The following is an 18,109-nucleotide window of genomic DNA, read 5'->3' on the forward strand; positions in this document are numbered from 1 at the left end:
TGCCTGCAGATCAAGGGAGGGGATCCTGCCCCTCTGCTCAGCACTGGTGAGGCTGCACCCGGAGTGCTGGGACCAGTCCTGGGCCCCCCAGCACTGAGAGACCTGGGCCCAGCGGGGAGAGCCCAGGCCGGGGCCCCCAGGGTGCTGCCGGGCCCGGAGCCCCCGTGCTGTGAGGAGAGGCTGCGAGAGCTGGGGCTGCTCGGCCTGGAGCAGAGGAGGCTCCGGGGGAGCTCCCCCATGGCCGTCAGGACCCGCAGGGAGGTGCGGAGAGGCCGGAGCCATTTTCTTTTTATGTGGGTGCCGGAGGACATCTTCAAAAGCTGCCTGGACATGGTCCTGGGCACCCTGCTGTGGGTGGCCTTGTCTGAGCAGGGATTGAACCAGACGGCCTCCAGAGGTCCCCGCCAACCTCAACCAGTCAGCGATTCTGCAAGAGGATGTCTTTCTGGCCATCGATGGCTGCATCTCTTTGGCTTAATTTTAAGCACGCACTTACATCGCTTGCTTGAACAGGCTCCTGTATTCACAGCTCGGCCACAGGAGCTGCACTGCTTTGGGCCAGGCCACCACGGCACTTCAGATACTCACCTCTGGCAGAAATCAAGGAAAACTTGGGCACCCAAATACTCTTGTGGATGATGAACTTAATCCCTCTAATCAGTGTCAGGGCATAATTATCACAGAATTACTACGAAACCTGGAAGGTGGTTTGAAATACACAGATAAAATTACACCCCGGTGTTAATTATTGTTATAATTATTGCCCACTCTTCCTGTAAGGCCAAAGTTTCTTCCTCGTGACTCACAACCTTCTGTACTTGTGCATTTGGGAATTTCACACCACACCAATCGTTTTACTTTCACAGTTTTTTTTTTTTAACTAAGGTTTTTAAATAGTGATCAGTACAGTACAAAGCTTAAAATATTGTCAATGTTTTCAACAATACAAAGTCAGCAGATGGGAGGTGGGAAGGGGACGGTTAGTATCTAACACCCATATCCTTCCCTGTTTCCCAGGGGAAAAAAAAAAATACAAACTCTTCCGTACTTCTGTTTAGTAACAAACAGTGCTTAAAAATAATCTCGTCAGTAAAAGCTGTAAATTGCAAGGCACATGAGGAACCTGTCCTTGCCCTGCTACACAAATCACTAGGCAAAACTGCAAGTTTAAGGCAAGTTTAAGGCACCTTTCTCCATCCTCCTCTTCTGCCCCGTACACCAGGCAAAGCCAGTCCCCGGTAAAAGCAGCCATGGACCAGCGGAGAGCAGAAAACCCAGGAGGTGACCGCGTAAGGCACGTCGGGATGACTTCTCAGTTGACCTGTACAGATCCAGGCTGCGAGATCTGCTAAAATACTATCTCAGGAGTGGAGATTCCTGGGGGTGAGGGTTAGGACTTGGGTCCCTTCGTGATCAGCCTTTGATGGCCTCGTCTTCACCAAGCCCCTGCCACCGGTTCGCCCTTCCCAGCCGCGCCTCCTTAGGAGCACCAGGACGGAGGAAGGCGTGCTCCAAGCAGCGAGCCCAAGGAGAAGACCCCGACAGGCCCTCAGGTGGGCTGAACGTTCAGCACAGCGGCACTTTTACTCCCTCAAAACACAGCCCTGCTCTCCCCTAGATCAATGGCACGGCTTCCAGGAGGGTCTGCAGCCACTTCCCGGCCCCGCTGAGGTGCTGCAGACTGCTCGGCGTGTGGAGCCCGCGCAGGTAGGTAACCGGGTGTGTAAGGCACAAGGATGAAGTCCTGAAAGAGACACGCTCGTTGGAGGAAGAGGAGGAGGATGGAGACGGGGATGGAGGAAGCTCCAGTGGAGGCAAGCCCCCTGTGACACCAAGGGTGCATCCTCACAGCAGCAGCGACCCGTGTGGTGGCTCCCTGCTAAATTAACCCGTCATAGTGACCAGGAGGTCAGCTCCAGGTCCGAGCGCAGGGCCCCACGGGCACAGGAGTGGCCTCAGCTGAGGGCTAACGTGGGAGGATGTAGAAACACCACCGCTGTCACACAACGGTTGCTCCACAAGGAGAAGTTTCACTTCTGCTGGACCAGGCAGGAGATGACATACGGCCAGAAGTACCTCGGGAGAGTCACGGGGCACCTCCTACCCCGCTGTGAACTGGGTGGCGTTGCAGTAGTCATCCTCCCTAGCCAGGGGCTGAACATCTCATCTATTTTCAAAGCCTTAGAGAAGGAAATGCCTGCGTGATCCCCGTCTTTCGGTACCGGTATAACCAGGTAAGAGCAGAGCGCAGCTGGCTGCTAGCGGTGCCCGCTCCCTCTGTTTTAGCCCAGAAAGGAGCTGGGCACCACCCTGTTTTTTTCCCCCTTCCTGCACAGAAGCCAGAGACCCACACGTAATGCTGCAAAGACCACAGAGGGAGAAGTCCATCGGTGTGGCCGTACTCCCTGAGCAACCCGCTGCCGTTGCTGGAACTGGAAGCCTAGAGTGATGAGAAAGGGTGGACTAGAAGAGCTCTTGAAGTCTCCCCTACGGTTTCTTCTCCTGTCATCAAAAATTTCTCCCCTCCTCCTTTGTGTCCAGGTTGTCAAGGAGGCCAGATTTCCAGGTTTGTCCACAAAACGCAGGTTGCAGCAAAGCACCCATTAATAGCTGAGCTTTCAGAGATGCTGTTGTCTGGCCCACCGTGCTCCTCCAGCAGCGTGGTGGTATTTCCTTCAAACTAATCTTGAAACGACTAGGAAGCTCTGTAGACAAAAAAAGCCAAAGGCAAAACCTTCCTGGATATTAAACCAGGCACGCACACACATACATAAACACATCTCAATAGTAAAAAAAAAAATGGATCAAGTGCAGAAATCAGTGCTTGTCATGATAAATCATATCCCCAACCCTAAACCCTGCCTGCTCAGTACCAGCAACCACAATTCGTTTGCCTGCCCTTGGATTCAGTGAGAGAGATCCCTGGCTGGAGTAGATCCCGCGCCTCCCTGGCTTTCAGCAAAGATCTGTACCTCCTGGAGATGTCGGGGCATTTGAGGCTTCAGGTCTTGTGTAGCGTACAGCTGGGAGGACCCAGAGCTTAGTGTGGAAAGTGAGCAGTGGGTCAGACAGGAGGTGTCCGGTCTGAATGGAACAGGTCTCTGCGAGGCCTCTCAGCATCGGTCCTGTAAGCGCTACCGACTCCAGCGCAGATATGTGGCTCCATACCTGATATTCCCCTCCGCAAACCCAGAAGAGACTCATCCACTTGTGGACACCATAAACCAACCCTTCCTACACCTTGGACTGGAGTGAGCCATGGACATCGAGTATCCCTGACCGCTGTCTTTGCTACCCCACACAAGAATCACCATGTTCCAAGGACAAACCCACCCCGGGATTACAAAGAACCTTAATTCTGTCAACCTGCTCCTGCCTTTTGCCACTCTACCTTCATCTAGTGCTGATAAAAACGTGCCCGATCCATAGCCCTATGGGTCAGAGAAGAGCAACCTTGAAGCTTCACGGTCAGCTTCAAGGGCCACCAAGGATTGCTTGGCATCCCGAAAAGAACCATTAAGAGGGGAACAAAGGCTTCACATCCACTTCACTTTCATCCCCTGTTCGCCATGACCATCCTAGAGCTGCTGGAGGCCCAGGGCGCGGAGCCCTTCCCCTATCAGACCGATCACACCCAAGTTACTTCTACACCATGTGGGCAGCGTTGGAAGTCAGCCAGACTCCTGTGGCAGATGATATGGGGTCAGTCTACGCAGGAATGCACGAACATGTCACACACGGGCAGCCAAGATGGCAGGGGGTTGGGACCAGATGATCCTTAAGGTCCCTACCAGCCGCTCTGCGGTTCTAAAATGAGGCGCTGAGCATCGAATGCGTTTCCCCTCCCAGCGCCCGCACCCTGAACGCTGGTGGCCGCCGGGGAGCTCAGCCTCTACCGCTGCTCCTGAGGAAGGCTGCGAAAACCAGCTCCACCCTGAGCCACGGGCAGCTCCTCGAAGGCAAGTAAGCCGTTAAAATGGAAGGGAGGAGCCTTCGAAGACTTGGGACAGCCTGACAGCTCCGCTGCAGATGGTGTAATCATGCAGACGGAGAAGATGCAGATGAGCTGACATCCCCACCGGGGCCAGGGGTGGCTGGACCCACACCAGTGCCTGGCAGACATGCAAGTTCAGACCCAGTTCATCCTAAAGAAGGTCAAGTCCAGGTCTAGATGCTTTGCTGATGCCACCTCAGCAACCTGGCACTGAGATGCTTGAGAAGGAGGTCGTAGAGAGAACCTGGCTTAGCCCAGCTCGGAGAAGGATTATTGCAGCCACTGTACCACACGTACCCTTTGCAACCGAACCCCAGAAGTGTGGACCCCTCCTGAAACCTTGCTACTGCCTTTGATGCTAACAGGTCTCCTCAGAGACAGCAGAGACGGCAAAACCCAAAGAGGTCACCAAGCGCACCTCTGGGCCTCATGGCGGGTTCTCCACCGCCTCGTGAGCCCTGGGAGACCCCGCTACGGCCTCACAGCCCTCAGGCTGCCTTCCCTGACGTTCAGCCAGATAACTCCCCTAGGTTTGCCAGAGTGAACAAGAAACCTCTGCCTATTCCAGCATCCTTGGTTAAATGACTTGTTCTGGCTTAACCCCCGCCCCGTCCCCGCGCAGGGCAGAAGGCAGCCCCTGCTGTGAGAACGCATCCAGCACGAAGTATCCAGCCCTCCACCCAAGTCCAAGGTCTAGGTTAGTCACAGTGTGTTAGGCAAATAAGCCAGTTACGTCTCTAATACGCTATGCCCCTTTTCTTGGTTTGCACCACCCCGGCGGTGTCGTGCCCATCGCCTCCACGACCCTCAGGAGTCCTTTTTCGCCAGGCTGGCCTTGATCCTGCATCGCAGGACGTAGGCTGTGAGGGCGCTGCAAGCCACCAGGCCGAAAAAAGAGACGCAGGAGAGATAGATGGAGAAAGGCCCGTGTCTCTTTAGGAAAATCTCCTGCCTGTTCTTGTAATCCAAGCAAATGGCCTCCAGCTGGGAGAGGGTGCAGATGGCCAGGAAGGTGTGGAATATCTGGTGGGCATGGCCGACGATATCGCAGGAGCCGGGGAAGTACTTCTCGGGGACCGGGCAGGAGAAGAAATACGCGCTGATAAGGAAAAACAGTATCTGGTAGGTGTGGTACCAAGCGGCGTCTTCCTCACAGCCCCCCAGGTGACACACGACCACCCGGTGCGCCACGGGGCTGATGTCCAAGACGAAGGCCAGCCCGGCTGGGATCACCTGGCACATCTTCCTCATGATGGGGTAGGGCCGTCGGTAGCGGTATTTGGCGTAGCAGCAGCCGGCGCAGGACAGCCAGCCGCAGAAAGCAGCTGCCGGGAGGAAGAAAAGCCAGAACTTGTCGTACCAGGCTTGGTCGGAGCTGTAGTAGAAATGGGCCAGGGCACTACCGTACTGGTAGATGCTGACTCCAACGTAGTCCACGAAGTAGAAGGTGTAGTGGGACAGCTCCGATTTGGACTGCAGCAGGTGGGCCAAGAGGCTGCAGGTCAGGTAGGTGACGGAGGAGAGGACAAAGACGAACAAGGGCAAGGACCACGCGTCCACGGGCAGCTGCTCAGCCTCCACGAACGTCTTGAACCTCAGCAGCACGGCCAGCGCCGCCAGGAGGTGAGTCCACACGTTGACCACCTCGTTGTGCTTCTGGAAGAGGCTGAGGAAGTAGTAGCGCCAGTCCTGGCCGGTGGGACGGTACCCGGCGTGGATGTACGGCTCCCGAAAGAGCTGCGGCACCTCGGCCTCTTGGACGGTGCAGGGCATTTTGGGGAGGCCGTCCTCCAGCAGCCGGGGGAGGCGGCTGAGCTGCTGCCCGCTGAGGGACAGCGTGCTGAGGCGCTCCAGGATGGCCGTCATCTCGCGGCGTGAGGCCCCCGGCAGCCCGGCTCTGGGGGACGTCGTCCTCGTGCCCTGCGGGACGTCGTCTTCGTGCCCTGAGGGGAGAGGAGACGGAGGAAACGTTAACATCAGGAGCAAAGCGTGGGGGCTTTATCCTCAGGGGGATAAACCGCGGGGATGTGGAGATGTTGGCCCTGCTCTTAGAGGCAAGGGGCTTCTTCTGACTTGGCAGACCTAAATTCAGCGTGGAGGAGGATGGCACCGCCGTGTCCCTTCTCCACCTCGTAGCATGTCTAGGAGTAGGCAGTAGCTGCAAATACAGGGTTTCAAGAAGCAGTTAGATGTCAAGAAAGCACCCGTGGAGGGGATTTGTCACCCCTTTCCCCCGAACAAAGCACTCGGGGATGAAATCAGGGTGTAGTGATTCCTCTACAGGACAACTTGCCCTTCTGCAACCGAGTAAACAGGGATTTGCAACCAAATCGTGGAGGCTACACACAAGCCTGGCTTCCCTGCTGCACAATTTACACATGGGGGGCAGAGGGAGAAGTCCACGGTCCCAAAGCCACAGCCCTCATCCCTCCACGTGTAAGAGGCAGCAGGACTGGGAGGCGGTGGAGGAACAAGGGGCTGCCCCCAGAGCCGACTGCAGTTTGGGGACAGCATCCACAGCCAGGATCCCTGATGTCTGGAGATAACCTCACGGTGTTGAGTTCACTCCTAATACCCTCTGTTCCTCTTCCACCCGAGATGCTTCCCTTCCCTGCTGGCATTTACACCACGCTAAAAAAAAATAACTCATCACCCACGACCACACTTCAACTGAACTGGATGCTGCTGGAGCCCCACCGGGCTCTGTTCTCCTCCCCAGACACCACAGGCGTGTTTGTAGGACCGGGGCCTGGCTCCTACGCTTACATACACCCTTACAGACCTGCGGTGCACGGAGCTGGCCCGAAATAAGTAAACGGCAATGAGTATTTTGCCCGAGCGCGGGAAACGTCTTATTTTTCTTCCGTAGCATCCGCTGCAAGAGGCGAGGCAGAGGAAGAGAGAGCGGGTGCGCGACGGGAGACCCAGAGCAGGCCGGCGACGGGCGACACGGAGGCCGGTGTCACCCACCGAGAGGAAGTGAAAGCAGAGAGACGGGACCCGTCAAACAGTCCCGGGGTGAGAGAGCACAAAGAGCAAAGTCAGAGCAGGCCACGCGCCGGCTCGCAAGTCCCACTTCCCCTCGCAACCCTCCGATAACACACAAACTGTTTTCACGTTACTTCCTCCTTCTAGCAGATGGGAGCTGTAACTGACGGCGACAGCGTTTTCCAGCCAATTCTCTCTTTCTGCTTTCCAGGCTTTCTCCGTTAGCACCTCTCAGGACTGTTTTTTTTTTTTTTCCTTCTCTTCCACCGCGGAAGCTGGCTGCTGACTCGGGCGGAGCCGCCTTGGCTGCAGGAGGTGGGAGGGAAGGTGGTGCCCGCACGTGGTAGTTTAGTTTCAAGGGCAGGGCCCTTGCTGGGGTTTGATGCTGCACAGTCACAAGGATGTTATTTATCTCCTAAGCATCTGCAGGCCTGGATCCGTGACAGGGCACACGCTTCGTTCAGCGGCTGGTGTGTCCCCATGGGGTTACACGACAACATTTGGGAAGGAAAATGTGGGCTCTGAAGCACTCCTGCGAGGGGATGGCGTCAAAAAGGGACAACGTTCCCTCTCTCCACTTCTAATGTAGGTATGTTCACCTGAGGCAGTCTGCTCTGGCTCCTTATACCTGAAGGAGAAAGAAAAACCTCATTCATCCACCTTATTCTTGACTTCAGCCTCAGGATAAGGCAAAGTCCAGGCAGGACCAGCCCTGGCTATGCAGCACCGTGGTATCCCCTCTCTGCTGCCCCGTGTCTCCTTCGGATGATGTGGCCAGAACTTGGCTTGAGGCTGAGCACGATGCGGTGGGAACTGCAGGGAGGTTTTACGGCTGTGCCTCTACTGAGACGATGCTTGGCTTCCTGGTCCGGATGCCCCGTGGAAAGGTGTGAGCATGGAGCCTGCGGTGCTTTGGGTGTCCTAAGCTCCACCAGAGCTGGTGATGGGGCTCACGGTGACAAGGCACGAGGGAAAAGGGCTCCCCAAGCCCCCCCAGCTTCGCTAGTGCTGACCCCGGGACACCAGGAACCAGAAAAACAGCTCAGATGTTGCACAGATGAAACAAGTGAAGTGCAACGGAGCAGGGTCACGGCATTCACCTCCTGCAAGCTGCTGCAAGGAGCAAGGGCAACCAGAAGACGGCGATGGAGGCTGGGCACAGGGATGCGTGCCGACACGGGGGTCACGTCGTGTTTTCCACCACCGCGGCGTGCCTGCTTTGCATGCTGATGAGCACACGGGAGGGACGGCAGCGGCTGCACCAGGCACAGGCTGGCTCTGGCTCGTACAGAGCCAGGATTTTGCTCGCGCCAGGATTTTGCCCCAATCTCTCCTCTCAGATATAGTGAGCATCGCCCTGAAGCTCAGCGAGGCTGGATGCTGCTCATCCCCCTGACACCGCAGGGATTCTTCCAGGCAGGCTCACGGAGCTGGAAAACGCCAGTTTTTAACAGGAGGAGGGAGGCGCAGAGATTTTCAAAACAGCAGCCCGAAATCCCACGAAAACACATCTGATACTCAAAGAGCGAGTAAAGCAGGAATCCAGCAGGCCGCTTATTTTAAACCAAGCTTGTGACACGAAGGAGCAAGCTGGCAGTTTCCAGCAATCATGTGATGCACAAAGCGACGAGCGTTTAACGTTAGAGAAGGGAGAAAGAAGGGGAATAATAATAATACAAATTAAAAAAAAAAAGAACCCCCAAGGTCGGGACTGGCTGTTTTGCTTTCACAGAGCCCCTATTCTTTCCCTTTGGCGGGGGCGTCGCAGCGGCTGAAAGCCACATTCATCGCCGGGGCGTCTCGTTGCGATTCCGTCCTCGCCCCCATCTCCGGGGGATTCAGTTCTTTTGGCTGCTCCCAATTCACAGCAACCAAGTATCGTTTGTTCGGGGCCGGAGCTGCCAGGAGGGAAGGAGGAGAGTGGACGGTGGCCAGGCTGTATCATCGCAGCCACAATAAGAACCGCGGCACAGAGGAGGAACGATCCCCTTCCAGTTTTTTCTCTCCCTTTCTTCTGAAGTAATTGGAAACCCGAGCTTTTCCCAGCTCTTTTGCTTTTCGTCACAGGCTAATGGAAGGGTTTGAATGAGAAGTATTCCTGCGGGGTACAGCTGATTTTCCCACCAGCCTGGCCCCAGCGTTAACTCTCTGCAAGTGAGGCTGTAGCAGCGTGATGATAATATTTACTTGCGGAATAGCACGCAGGCACCGGGCGGGTATCTGCTTCCAGAAAGGCAGCAGCTCCTGGTAAACAAAGCAGGCGGGCCCGGGGAACCTAGCTGCGGGGAAGTCTTTAATAAATGCAACACATTTTAGAAGAAAAGTGGTTGTGGACGGCATGAAAATAACCGCAGGGATCTCGCAGCAGCGGACGACAGGCCAGTTTGGAGAGCTGCACGTGATTAATTCCTGAATTCCTTTCTTCTGGGAGCCGAGCAGAGGCTCCTCAGAAGGACTACGGGTCATTTTGGACCCCGGGCTTTTCTTCTGACCACTTCCTACACGGGATTAAGTCTGGCATCGCAGCCTGTACAGCAGCAGGACGGCAGAAAGCAGCTCTGCTCGCCTCCCCAGGGCTGGCAGGGGGTCAGGGAGAGGCTGCAAACTGCACCCAGCCCAGGTCCAAGCCCCGAAGCCCTCCTGGTCCTCCCCGAGCACCCACATCTCCTCCAGCAACTTGGGGCATCTCCCCCTTGCTTGGAAGACCAGTTTGGGACCAGGATGCCAGATCCTCAGTCCCACGCTGAGTCCCTGGTGTTTTAGAGAGGCTCCAGCAGAGACAAGACATAAAGAGGAGACCCTAGACTGGCTCGCAGCAGTAATTCCTGTGTCCTCTTGGCGCTATCTGCTTCCTACCTCCGTGGCAAATAAATCTGCCCGTGCTAACCTTCCTCCTGATGCCATCCCCAGAGGGAGTTACTGGGATTTAGGCGGGTGTCACCACAGCCACACGCTGGGAGAGGTGACATCCGATGGTTTGTGCTAGGGAGAAGAAGAATTGACCGATGCTCCAGCTTCGGAGAGGTGGAAATCCCTCGGGTGCTCGGGACTCCTCTCAGTTGCTCTTCCACCTCCCAGTCTATCAAATGAGGATACAAATCTCCACCTGCCTAATGAGAACGAGATATTGTGCTCTGAACGCACTGCTCTGATGCACCAGGCAGTGCTGGGACTACATAACAGAACACGGCACGGAATATTTCATTTTTCTTGACATGCTTTGTGTGCCCCGTTACACCTACATCAGCCCAACAGTTGTGTTACAAGCGCTCACCCAACACGGACTGCCCGGGTCTGGAAGGAAACAGCTGATGTAGAACCATAGCACCACCTAGGCTGGAAAAGACCTTTAAAATCAGCAAGTTCTGTCAAGAATTACAGCACCACAGAATGGGAACCTGGTTCCAGCCCCCTGCCCCCAGCCCAGGCTGCCCCCAGCCCCATCCAGCCTGGCCTTGGGCACTGCCAGGGATGGGGCACCCACAGCTCCTCGGGGCAGCCTCTGAGGGAAGGATTCCTTCCTAATGTCTGATCTAAACCTCCCCACTCCAAGTTTAAAGCCGCCCCCCTTGTCCTGTCCCTACCCCTGACGCAGAGTCCCTCCCCAGCCCTCCTGCAGCCCCTCAGGCCCGGGCAGGCCGCTGGGAGGTCTCCCCGGAGCCTTCTCCTCCCCAGGCCCAACACCCCCAGCTCCCTCAGCCTGGCTCCAGAGCAGAGGGGCTCCAGCCTCTGCCCATCCTCGGGGCTTCCTCTGGGCCCTCTCCAGCAGCTCCACGTCCTCCTGGTGCCGGGCCCGGAGCTGAGCGCAGGGATGCAGGGGGGGTCTCACAAAACCCCACCATCAAGACCCTACACAACCTGACCTTCTGAGTCCCATCACCAAACCACGTCCCTTAGGGATGTGATTTGCTGAAGTCCTTGAAGGGGAAGCCTACCAATAACCTCAATTCTGCTAAGGATCAAAGCAACCTTGTGAAAATTATCAAATAACAAATCACAGCCCCAATTCTACCTCTCCATACACACTCGCAGCATGGAGCTGGAGCAGGCTTTGTCCGAGCGTGTGTTAATCAGGAAATTAACGCCTGACGAGGCCAGGACACCAGCCCCAGGAGATGGCAGATCCCCGTGCTGCTGAAGCCGTGGTGGTGGCCATTCCCCCGCGATTTGTGGCCAGGCAAGCGGCCGGGCCAGCCGCCAGCCGAGCCGCGGGTGCCTCTTGACATGAGCTCGGCGTTGCCTGCGCGTTGGGCTGCGTCCAGGGGATGAGAGCAGCGGAGCCGGCACCATGAGCTCGCAGGGAACAGAGCAAAACCACAGCTGCGGGCAAAAACCCGCGCCCCCGCAGCAAAGGCAACGGGGGCGCAGCATCCTGCCACGGACCTCGAGGTCCTGCGGCGTTTTGGGCACCCACGGTTAGGAAAGCAAAGACCTGCAGAGGCTGTGGGGCTGCGGACTGAACCCGGAGCCAGATATTGCGTGCAGGGCTCTGATTTTTGCAGCACCGAGTCTCTGCTTCATTGGTATTGATAATTATTGGATTGCATTGATTGTGTTGATAATGCAGCTGATGCATGCGACGCGTGGAGTAAAAAAAAAAATAGAAGAGAAAGAAACCCAACTGTGGCACTCAGTAGATGCAGAAGTGTTAATATTTGGTATTTAAAAGTGTTAATATTTGGTATTAATACCCAATTAACAACCGCAGGCCCTGAGAAGTGCCTGCCCAGTGATGCTGGGTGCTTCTGGGTAGGTGTGCGATGCCGGGGTGCGGCGCGCGGCCGGGTGGAGCACCCAGCCCTACCGGCTTGGTGATCATCGGCAGGCAAACAAGACTGCTCCAGCAGGGGGATTGGACTAGATGACCTTTCAAGGTCCCTCCCAATCCCTAAAATTCTGTGGTTTTGTGAAGACCAGGGCACATTCCCCATCAAGGACCTGGTCTGTCGGGTTGCCGAAGCGTTAGCACGCTCCCAGCATGGCTTTGGTCCAGCTTTGTGAATGGGATTGGGGTAAATCCGTCCTGTTTTGGGGCAAAGATGGTTTAGGTATGCGGCTGCGAGCTGTCCCCTGCCAGTGAGCACCAGATCCGTCCCTGCCTGCCGCATTCGGTCGTGCCGGGACCACTGATGGAGCGGGGTGAGTGACCTGCCCTGCTTCGGATGCCAGCGCTGGAAGGAGATGAATGCTGCCACAGAAGCGCCCGTTTCTCTCCCCGCGGACTGAAAAGGGACCTGGGTTTGTTTCAGCTGCATCCTGCTTTCACATCCTGAATTTCCTCCTGTGATGTCCGTGGGATACGGGGCGCTTCCCTTCCATCCCTGCGCAGCTCTGTGCACACAGCATCTCTGGGGCCAGTTTGCCCGCATATGGGGTCACTGCCCTGATCCCTAAAGCCCCAGGAGCCCAGGTAACAGCCCCAGCACCAGTGACGGGACAAACCTTTCAGTGCCAACCTCGACAAGCCACCAAATCCCTCCTCGCTCAGATCCATCTGCTCGTGGGACAACCCCGCAACCACTCTGCCTGGAGGCAGAGAAACCCAAACCAAACCGACTGTGCATTTTTGGGGATCCGGAGCATTGCCGGGATGTCCCAAAGCCTCCGGGCTGAGGCTGCCTGGCTTTGCTGCAAACACGCTGTCATCCACCAATGCCTGCTGCCCGCACACATTTTGAAGGCTGCGCGTTTTAGAGCTTCGGTCACGAGAAAAAAATGTATATAAATCATGCGGGCTGCCGGGGAGAGCCTGCAGCTCCATGCCAGCCCCCTGGAGCTGCGAGCTCTCGTCCTTGTCCTTGTCCCCATCCTCCTGTTTGGCCGAGCGAGCCTCAGGATGAGCAGTGCTGCCCCTCAGGGTGGGGTACAAAGCCCCCAGCGATGGCAAGCAAGGATCAGAGGGCGGATTTCACCCTGTAAATGCGGGATGCTGAGTGGCATCCGCATGCTTAAATCCCCGCTCGGTCCCAAAGGCTTACAGGGAAAAAATCAAAGCGCCGTTGTGCCTGCAGGGCAGGGGACGTACGGCATGGCCACACACGCACAGCTCGCAGCCCCGCAAACCGCAGCCTCCTGGGGCAATTTACTGCTTCGGGGACTTTCTTACAGCACCGCGATTAAATACCGGGCCGACCCTTGGAGCAGAGCGTATGAAGTACATCGGCAGCTAAATATTAAGCCGGCGCATGAGTCAGTGAAGGCGGATAAATAGCTGCGAGCACAAGCAGGTGAGGGGTCCTCAGCCGCTGCCCCGTTTTGCGCTCGGGGCTGCTCGCTCAGCCTGTGGTCGCACATCTCCCCGTGCCAGAGGGACGCAGCCCCCCTCCAGGCACAGCTTGAAGGGAAATAAAGCCGAGCAAAGCAGAAAGGAGGTTCCTGCGGGTGCTGAACGACGCCTTCGCGGGAGGAAACGCGCAGCAGCGTGCGGTTTGGCCTGGCCAGGCTGCGCCTTTCTAGGAACTGCTTGCGGTGCACGGTCCCCCCTCCGATTCGGGATGGGAGCGGGTGCTGCAGCGATTCACAGCTCAGCGTCCCCTCCCTGCCCTGGAAGGGAGCAAAACCAGACCCAGCAGCTTGGTTTTCGCTCCCGCTGAGCATCGCCTGCGTCCTTCACCCTTTTTCGTGACCTTTTCCTGATTTCACTCGTTTTCAACTACCGCTGCCGGGGCGGCGGCGCCCACATCCTCATCCTCACCCCCCCCCGGGGTCAGCACTCCCCCTGCTACCTGCAGCCGTAGCACGGAGGGGAATTTCGCTGGATCAAGGGATTTGGGAACTGCAGTCCCACAAAGCGGGGTCTCCAAAGGGGCAGGGGAAAGGGGTCTGCAAAAAAAAAGGAGGTGAGATGCTCTCGGTGTTTTCCTCCGGGGAAAAAAATCCAGGTGTGCAATAAAAGGAAGGTGACCGATGAGGCCAGGAGAGCGCTGGGGAGTGTGAGAAGGGAGCAAGCCCTTCGCTGGCACTTTTGGGGGCATTTCGGTGGAAACGGGTGGGTGGCAGCTTGGCGACAAGCCTAAAGCTGGCTGTCCCCGCGGGACTCGGTGTCCCGAAGCCCCGACGCGCAAAACCCACCCGCGGCTCTCCGAAGCCGCCGGCGGAGCAGCAGCACCGGCTCTCAGCGCCCTTTCGGACCAGACGAACCTGGGGGGACCCGGCGGCGAATCCCCCCCCCCCCCCCCCGCCCTCAGCGGGTGACCCGCGGGGGGGATGCTCAGCGCCCCGGCCCCTCGGCGAGCCCGGACCGGGGCAAAACCCCGCTCCCCGTCCCCACCCCTGCGAGCCCCGGGCTGTCCCCGAGGTGTCCCCGAGGTGTCCCCGGGGTGTCCCCGGGGTGTCCCCGAGGTGTCCCCGCGGTGCCACCGCCCGCACTCACCGCGCCGCCACCTCCGGCTCCGCGTCCCCGGGGCCACCGCGGCCACCGCCGGGCCCCGAGCGGCTGCGTCCGGCTCCGCCCCGGGGTGTCCCCAGCGGGCGGGGACAGCGAGGGGAGGAGGGGACACGGCGGGGGCGGGGGGGGGGGACAGCGAGAGGGCCGGGGGTCCCCGGGTGGGGACGGGGCAGGGGGAGCCGCCGGGGCTCCGGGCTGGGCCCGGGGCCTCTGGGCCCGGCCCTGGGCACCGCCGAGCAGAGCCCGGCTCCGGCCTCTCCGCACCTCCCCGCGGGTCCTGACGGCCATGGGGGGGTGTGGGGGGAGCGGTTGTTCTGCTGAGGAGATGGGGAGAGGATGGCAGGGAGGCAGCCCCGGAATGGGGCTTTCCCGGCTCTGATAACAGCGCTCGGGGCTGGGCGGCTCTGCTCCATCGGCAGGGACCTGTGGGCGTGCGGGTGGGGGGAAGGAGCGGGGCAGGTGGCCTCCTGTCCTCCTCGTCGCCTCGCTCGGTGGTGTGCCTGGGATGTGATCGGCGGCTCCTGGCTTCTTTGGTGACGCCTCGTGCTTGTTTTCTGTCTTTTTTAAGACATCTCCCGCTGTAAAGCCCCTACTGCTGCTTCCTTCCTCTCCGTCTGTTCTTTAAAGCTGCAGGGTGGGAGGTGGTGGTCACGGCACTGCTCTTCCTCTTTCACCCATTTTTACATCATTTCCCGCACAGAACCATACGATCACAGGACGGTTTGGGCTGGCAGGGACCTTAAAGCCCACCTGGTTCCAGCCCCTGCCATAGGCACGACCCCTGCCCCCAGCCCAGGCTGCCCCCAGCCCCATCCAGCCTGGCCTTGGGCACTGCCAGGGATGGGGCACCCACAGCTCCTCGGGGCAGCCTGCGCCAGGGCCTCGCCGCCCTTATCGTGACAAATTTCTCCTTAACGTCTGATCTAAAGCTCCCCACTCTGAATTTAAAGCCGCCCCCCTTGCACCGTCCCTACCCCTGACACAGAGTCCCTCCCCAGCCCTCCTGCAGCCCCTCAGGCCCGGGCAGGCCGCTGGGAGGTCTCCCCGGAGCCTTCTCCTCCCCAGGCCCAACACCCCCAGCTCCCTCAGCCTGGCTCCAGAGCAGAGGGGCTCCAGCCTCTGCTCATCCTCGGGGCCTCCTCTGGGCCCGCTCCAGCAGCTCCACGTCCTCCTGGTGCCGGGCCCGGAGCTGAGCGCAGGGCTGCAGGGGGGGTCTCACGAGAGCGGAGCAGAGGGGGAGAATCCCGTCCCTCATCAACCAGCACCCCCAGGTCCTTCTCCACAGGGCTGCTCTCCATCCATTCTCCACCCAGCCCGTATTTGTGCTTGGGATTGCCCCGGCCCAGACGCAGGACCTTGCCCTTGGCCTTGTGGAACCTCATGAGGTTACAGAGGCCCACCTCGCAGGCCTGCCGAGGTCCCTCTGGATCACATCCCGTCCCTCCAGTGTGACGACCGCACCACACAGCTTGGCGTCGTTGGCAAATACGCTGAGGGTGCACTCAATCCCACTGCCCACGTCACTGAAAAAGACATTAAACAGCGTCGGTCCCAATACCGACCCCTGAGGAACACCACTCATCACTGATCTCCACCTGGACATTGAGCCATTGCCCACAACTCTTCGAGTGCAACCATCCGGACAATGCCTTACCCACTGAGATGTCCACCTGTCAAATCCATGTCTCTCCAATTTAGAGACCAGGATGTCGCGTGGGACAGTGCCAAATGCCTCGCGCAAGTCCAGGTAGAGATGGTGGTCAGGACCAAGCAGGGCAGGGTGAAGCGGGCAGCAGGACAGGACATCCCTGCTGCAACGCCTGCATTGCGACGCTGCCAGGTTTGTGCTCCGACAACAGACTTCTCCCCCACTTATCTTCCAGGCTTGGCAGGTGCTTGCAGAGAGACCTTTCAGGGTATTTTATTTGCTTGCCGCGTGACCTGCTCCCAGGCGGCAGGGACCTGCCCAGCGGTGCTGCTCAGCACTCCCCCTGCTTTTGGTATCTCACACCCTGCAATGAATCACCCGGTTCACTCCAAGGCAAAGCCCAGGTGTGGCTGTGTTTGCCCAGCAGACTGTTCCCAGCAGGTTTAGACTGAGCTGTGCCAGCGTGCGCTCTCCCAGCCCTTGGCACTCATCTGATACGATCCAAGCAGGCTTGGTGCCCTCAAACAGCCCCCGTACACCTCCGTTCCCTGCCCCAACATACATACACCCTCACTGCCGTGCAATACGAACCCTATTTTTGCAGGGTGCAAAGCGGTCCTGCCATTATTTTGGCTGCTGTGAATTATCCCCCCAAAGCTAGGACCTGATGGCACAGCAGCAATGCCCCAGAGCACGTAGAACTGCACCAGCCGTCTCTCCAGGGTGTAAACCCTGAGTAAAATGGGTGTGAACCCCTCCTCTTATATTTTAGGGAGGGCTTTTCACCAGAGTGCATCCAAACCCCCTGTGTCCGCACTGTGCTGATCAGGGAGAACGCCGCAACTTTGCACAGGAGACAACTGAGATCTTCACCCCAAATGGGATGCAGAAAGCAGAAGGAGCCACCTTTTCCCTGTATGAGGTTGTAATGAATAATATCAAGGTGTGGAATCATAACTGGGTAAAAGAGACTTCTACACACCAGGCTTTGCTTTGTCAAACGCCTTTCCTCTGCACAGAATTTTTGCTCGTCGTTTGGCAGGATTTAGGCAAGATGGATATTATTAAAGATGGCAAAAAATGACAATTTTGGAAAGGCTATAAATTTTGATTCAAAACAAAAACTCCAGTTTATGGGTCTCAGGAAGGAAATTTCTTTGTGGATATAGGAGTCCATAACTTACAGAGGGTTTTCTTTTTCCTTCTTCTTCCTCTGTAAGAACATGTGCAAGTCTCAGGGTGCTGCGCTACATGAATCCTTCGCAATAGTTTTGAATCCTGTTTCCGTGCTTTCTGTAACTAATAATTCAGAAAAAACAGCCCTAAAAACCTCGGGTTACCAAACCCAGCCCACGCAGTCAGAGGGAAGCACTGAGTACGGTTCATTTTGCCACCTTTCCTTGCAGACCACGTTGCACAACCAGCGTATGGCAATTTGGGGTCAGGCCGTTTCTGCCTGATGGGGCTGAGCATAAGTCGTGACAGTCAGATGAGGATTGCTAACGGGGTCTAACCCCATTGCCGCATGTGCTGCTGCAGCTCCCTGTCTCCCAGAACCGGGCATCACTTGGAGAAGTGACCCCTGGATCCTGCCTCGTGGCCAGAAACGGGTCCTGAGATCACCAGCAATAAACGGGAGCATCCTTGCTTTGTGGCTTTCCATACAGATCGGTGAATTCCAGGCTTGGGGGGGCGAGGAAAGAAAATGAGGAATAAAAAGAGCCAGCTGTCACTGTCTGTAGGAACGGGCAGAACTCATGACAGCAGATGAGCAGACAGAAATAGCAAGGCACAACCTGCAGGGATCTATATTTGGGCCACCCGGACTTCCCTGGAAAGGCGGCGGGGTTGCCACATTCTGCAGACGCTCCCCTGGCCGCTGCTTCAGCCTCTCCTCCTGCTTTGTTTCCCCGGGGATTCATTTTCCATCATGCCTAGAGGCATAGCTTTTTTTAAAAAAACTTATTTATTTATTATTCATTTTTATTTAATTGCCGTATTTTCCTCCTGCACAACAGGAGAGAGCGATTCACCCACGGGATCCGGGAGGCGCTGGGGTAGCTGAGCATCGGACGCAGGACCACGAGATTTC

General features: G+C 57.3%; 2 protein-coding genes across 7 annotated transcripts in view; one reads left to right on the top strand and one right to left on the bottom strand.

The window, feature by feature from the left end:
* Window positions 1-18,109, top strand: part of TRAM2 (translocation associated membrane protein 2) — a 118,173-nt gene that overhangs the window by 39,949 nt on the left and 60,115 nt on the right. The gene's annotated exons all lie outside the window — the stretch shown is intronic.
* PAQR8 (progestin and adipoQ receptor family member 8) lies at window positions 853-16,250 on the bottom strand. 6 transcript variants are annotated; one of them, XR_014582208.1, is made up of 4 exons: window positions 14,355-14,429; window positions 6,777-7,610; window positions 4,342-5,937; window positions 853-4,292 (listed from the first exon to the last, which is right to left on the bottom strand). XR_014582208.1 is itself a non-coding variant. In XM_083830757.1 (3 exons), exon 3 carries the CDS (start codon window positions 5,858-5,860, stop codon window positions 4,802-4,804), a length of 1,059 nt encoding a protein of 352 aa, XP_083686883.1. In that variant the 5' UTR covers window positions 5,861-5,937; window positions 7,117-7,610; window positions 14,355-14,429; the 3' UTR covers window positions 853-4,801. The 6 variants fall into 6 exon arrangements, 4 of the variants coding, with proteins under 4 accessions (XP_083686883.1, XP_083686884.1, XP_083686882.1 ...); XR_014582207.1 differs by lacking the exon at window positions 6,777-7,610 and having other exon boundaries at window positions 14,355-14,505; XM_083830757.1 differs by having other exon boundaries at window positions 853-5,937; window positions 7,117-7,610.

The sequence above is a fragment of the Anser anser genome (genome assembly GCF_964211835.1).
Source record: "Anser anser genome assembly, chromosome: 3".
Lineage (NCBI taxonomy): Eukaryota > Metazoa > Chordata > Aves > Anseriformes > Anatidae > Anser > Anser anser.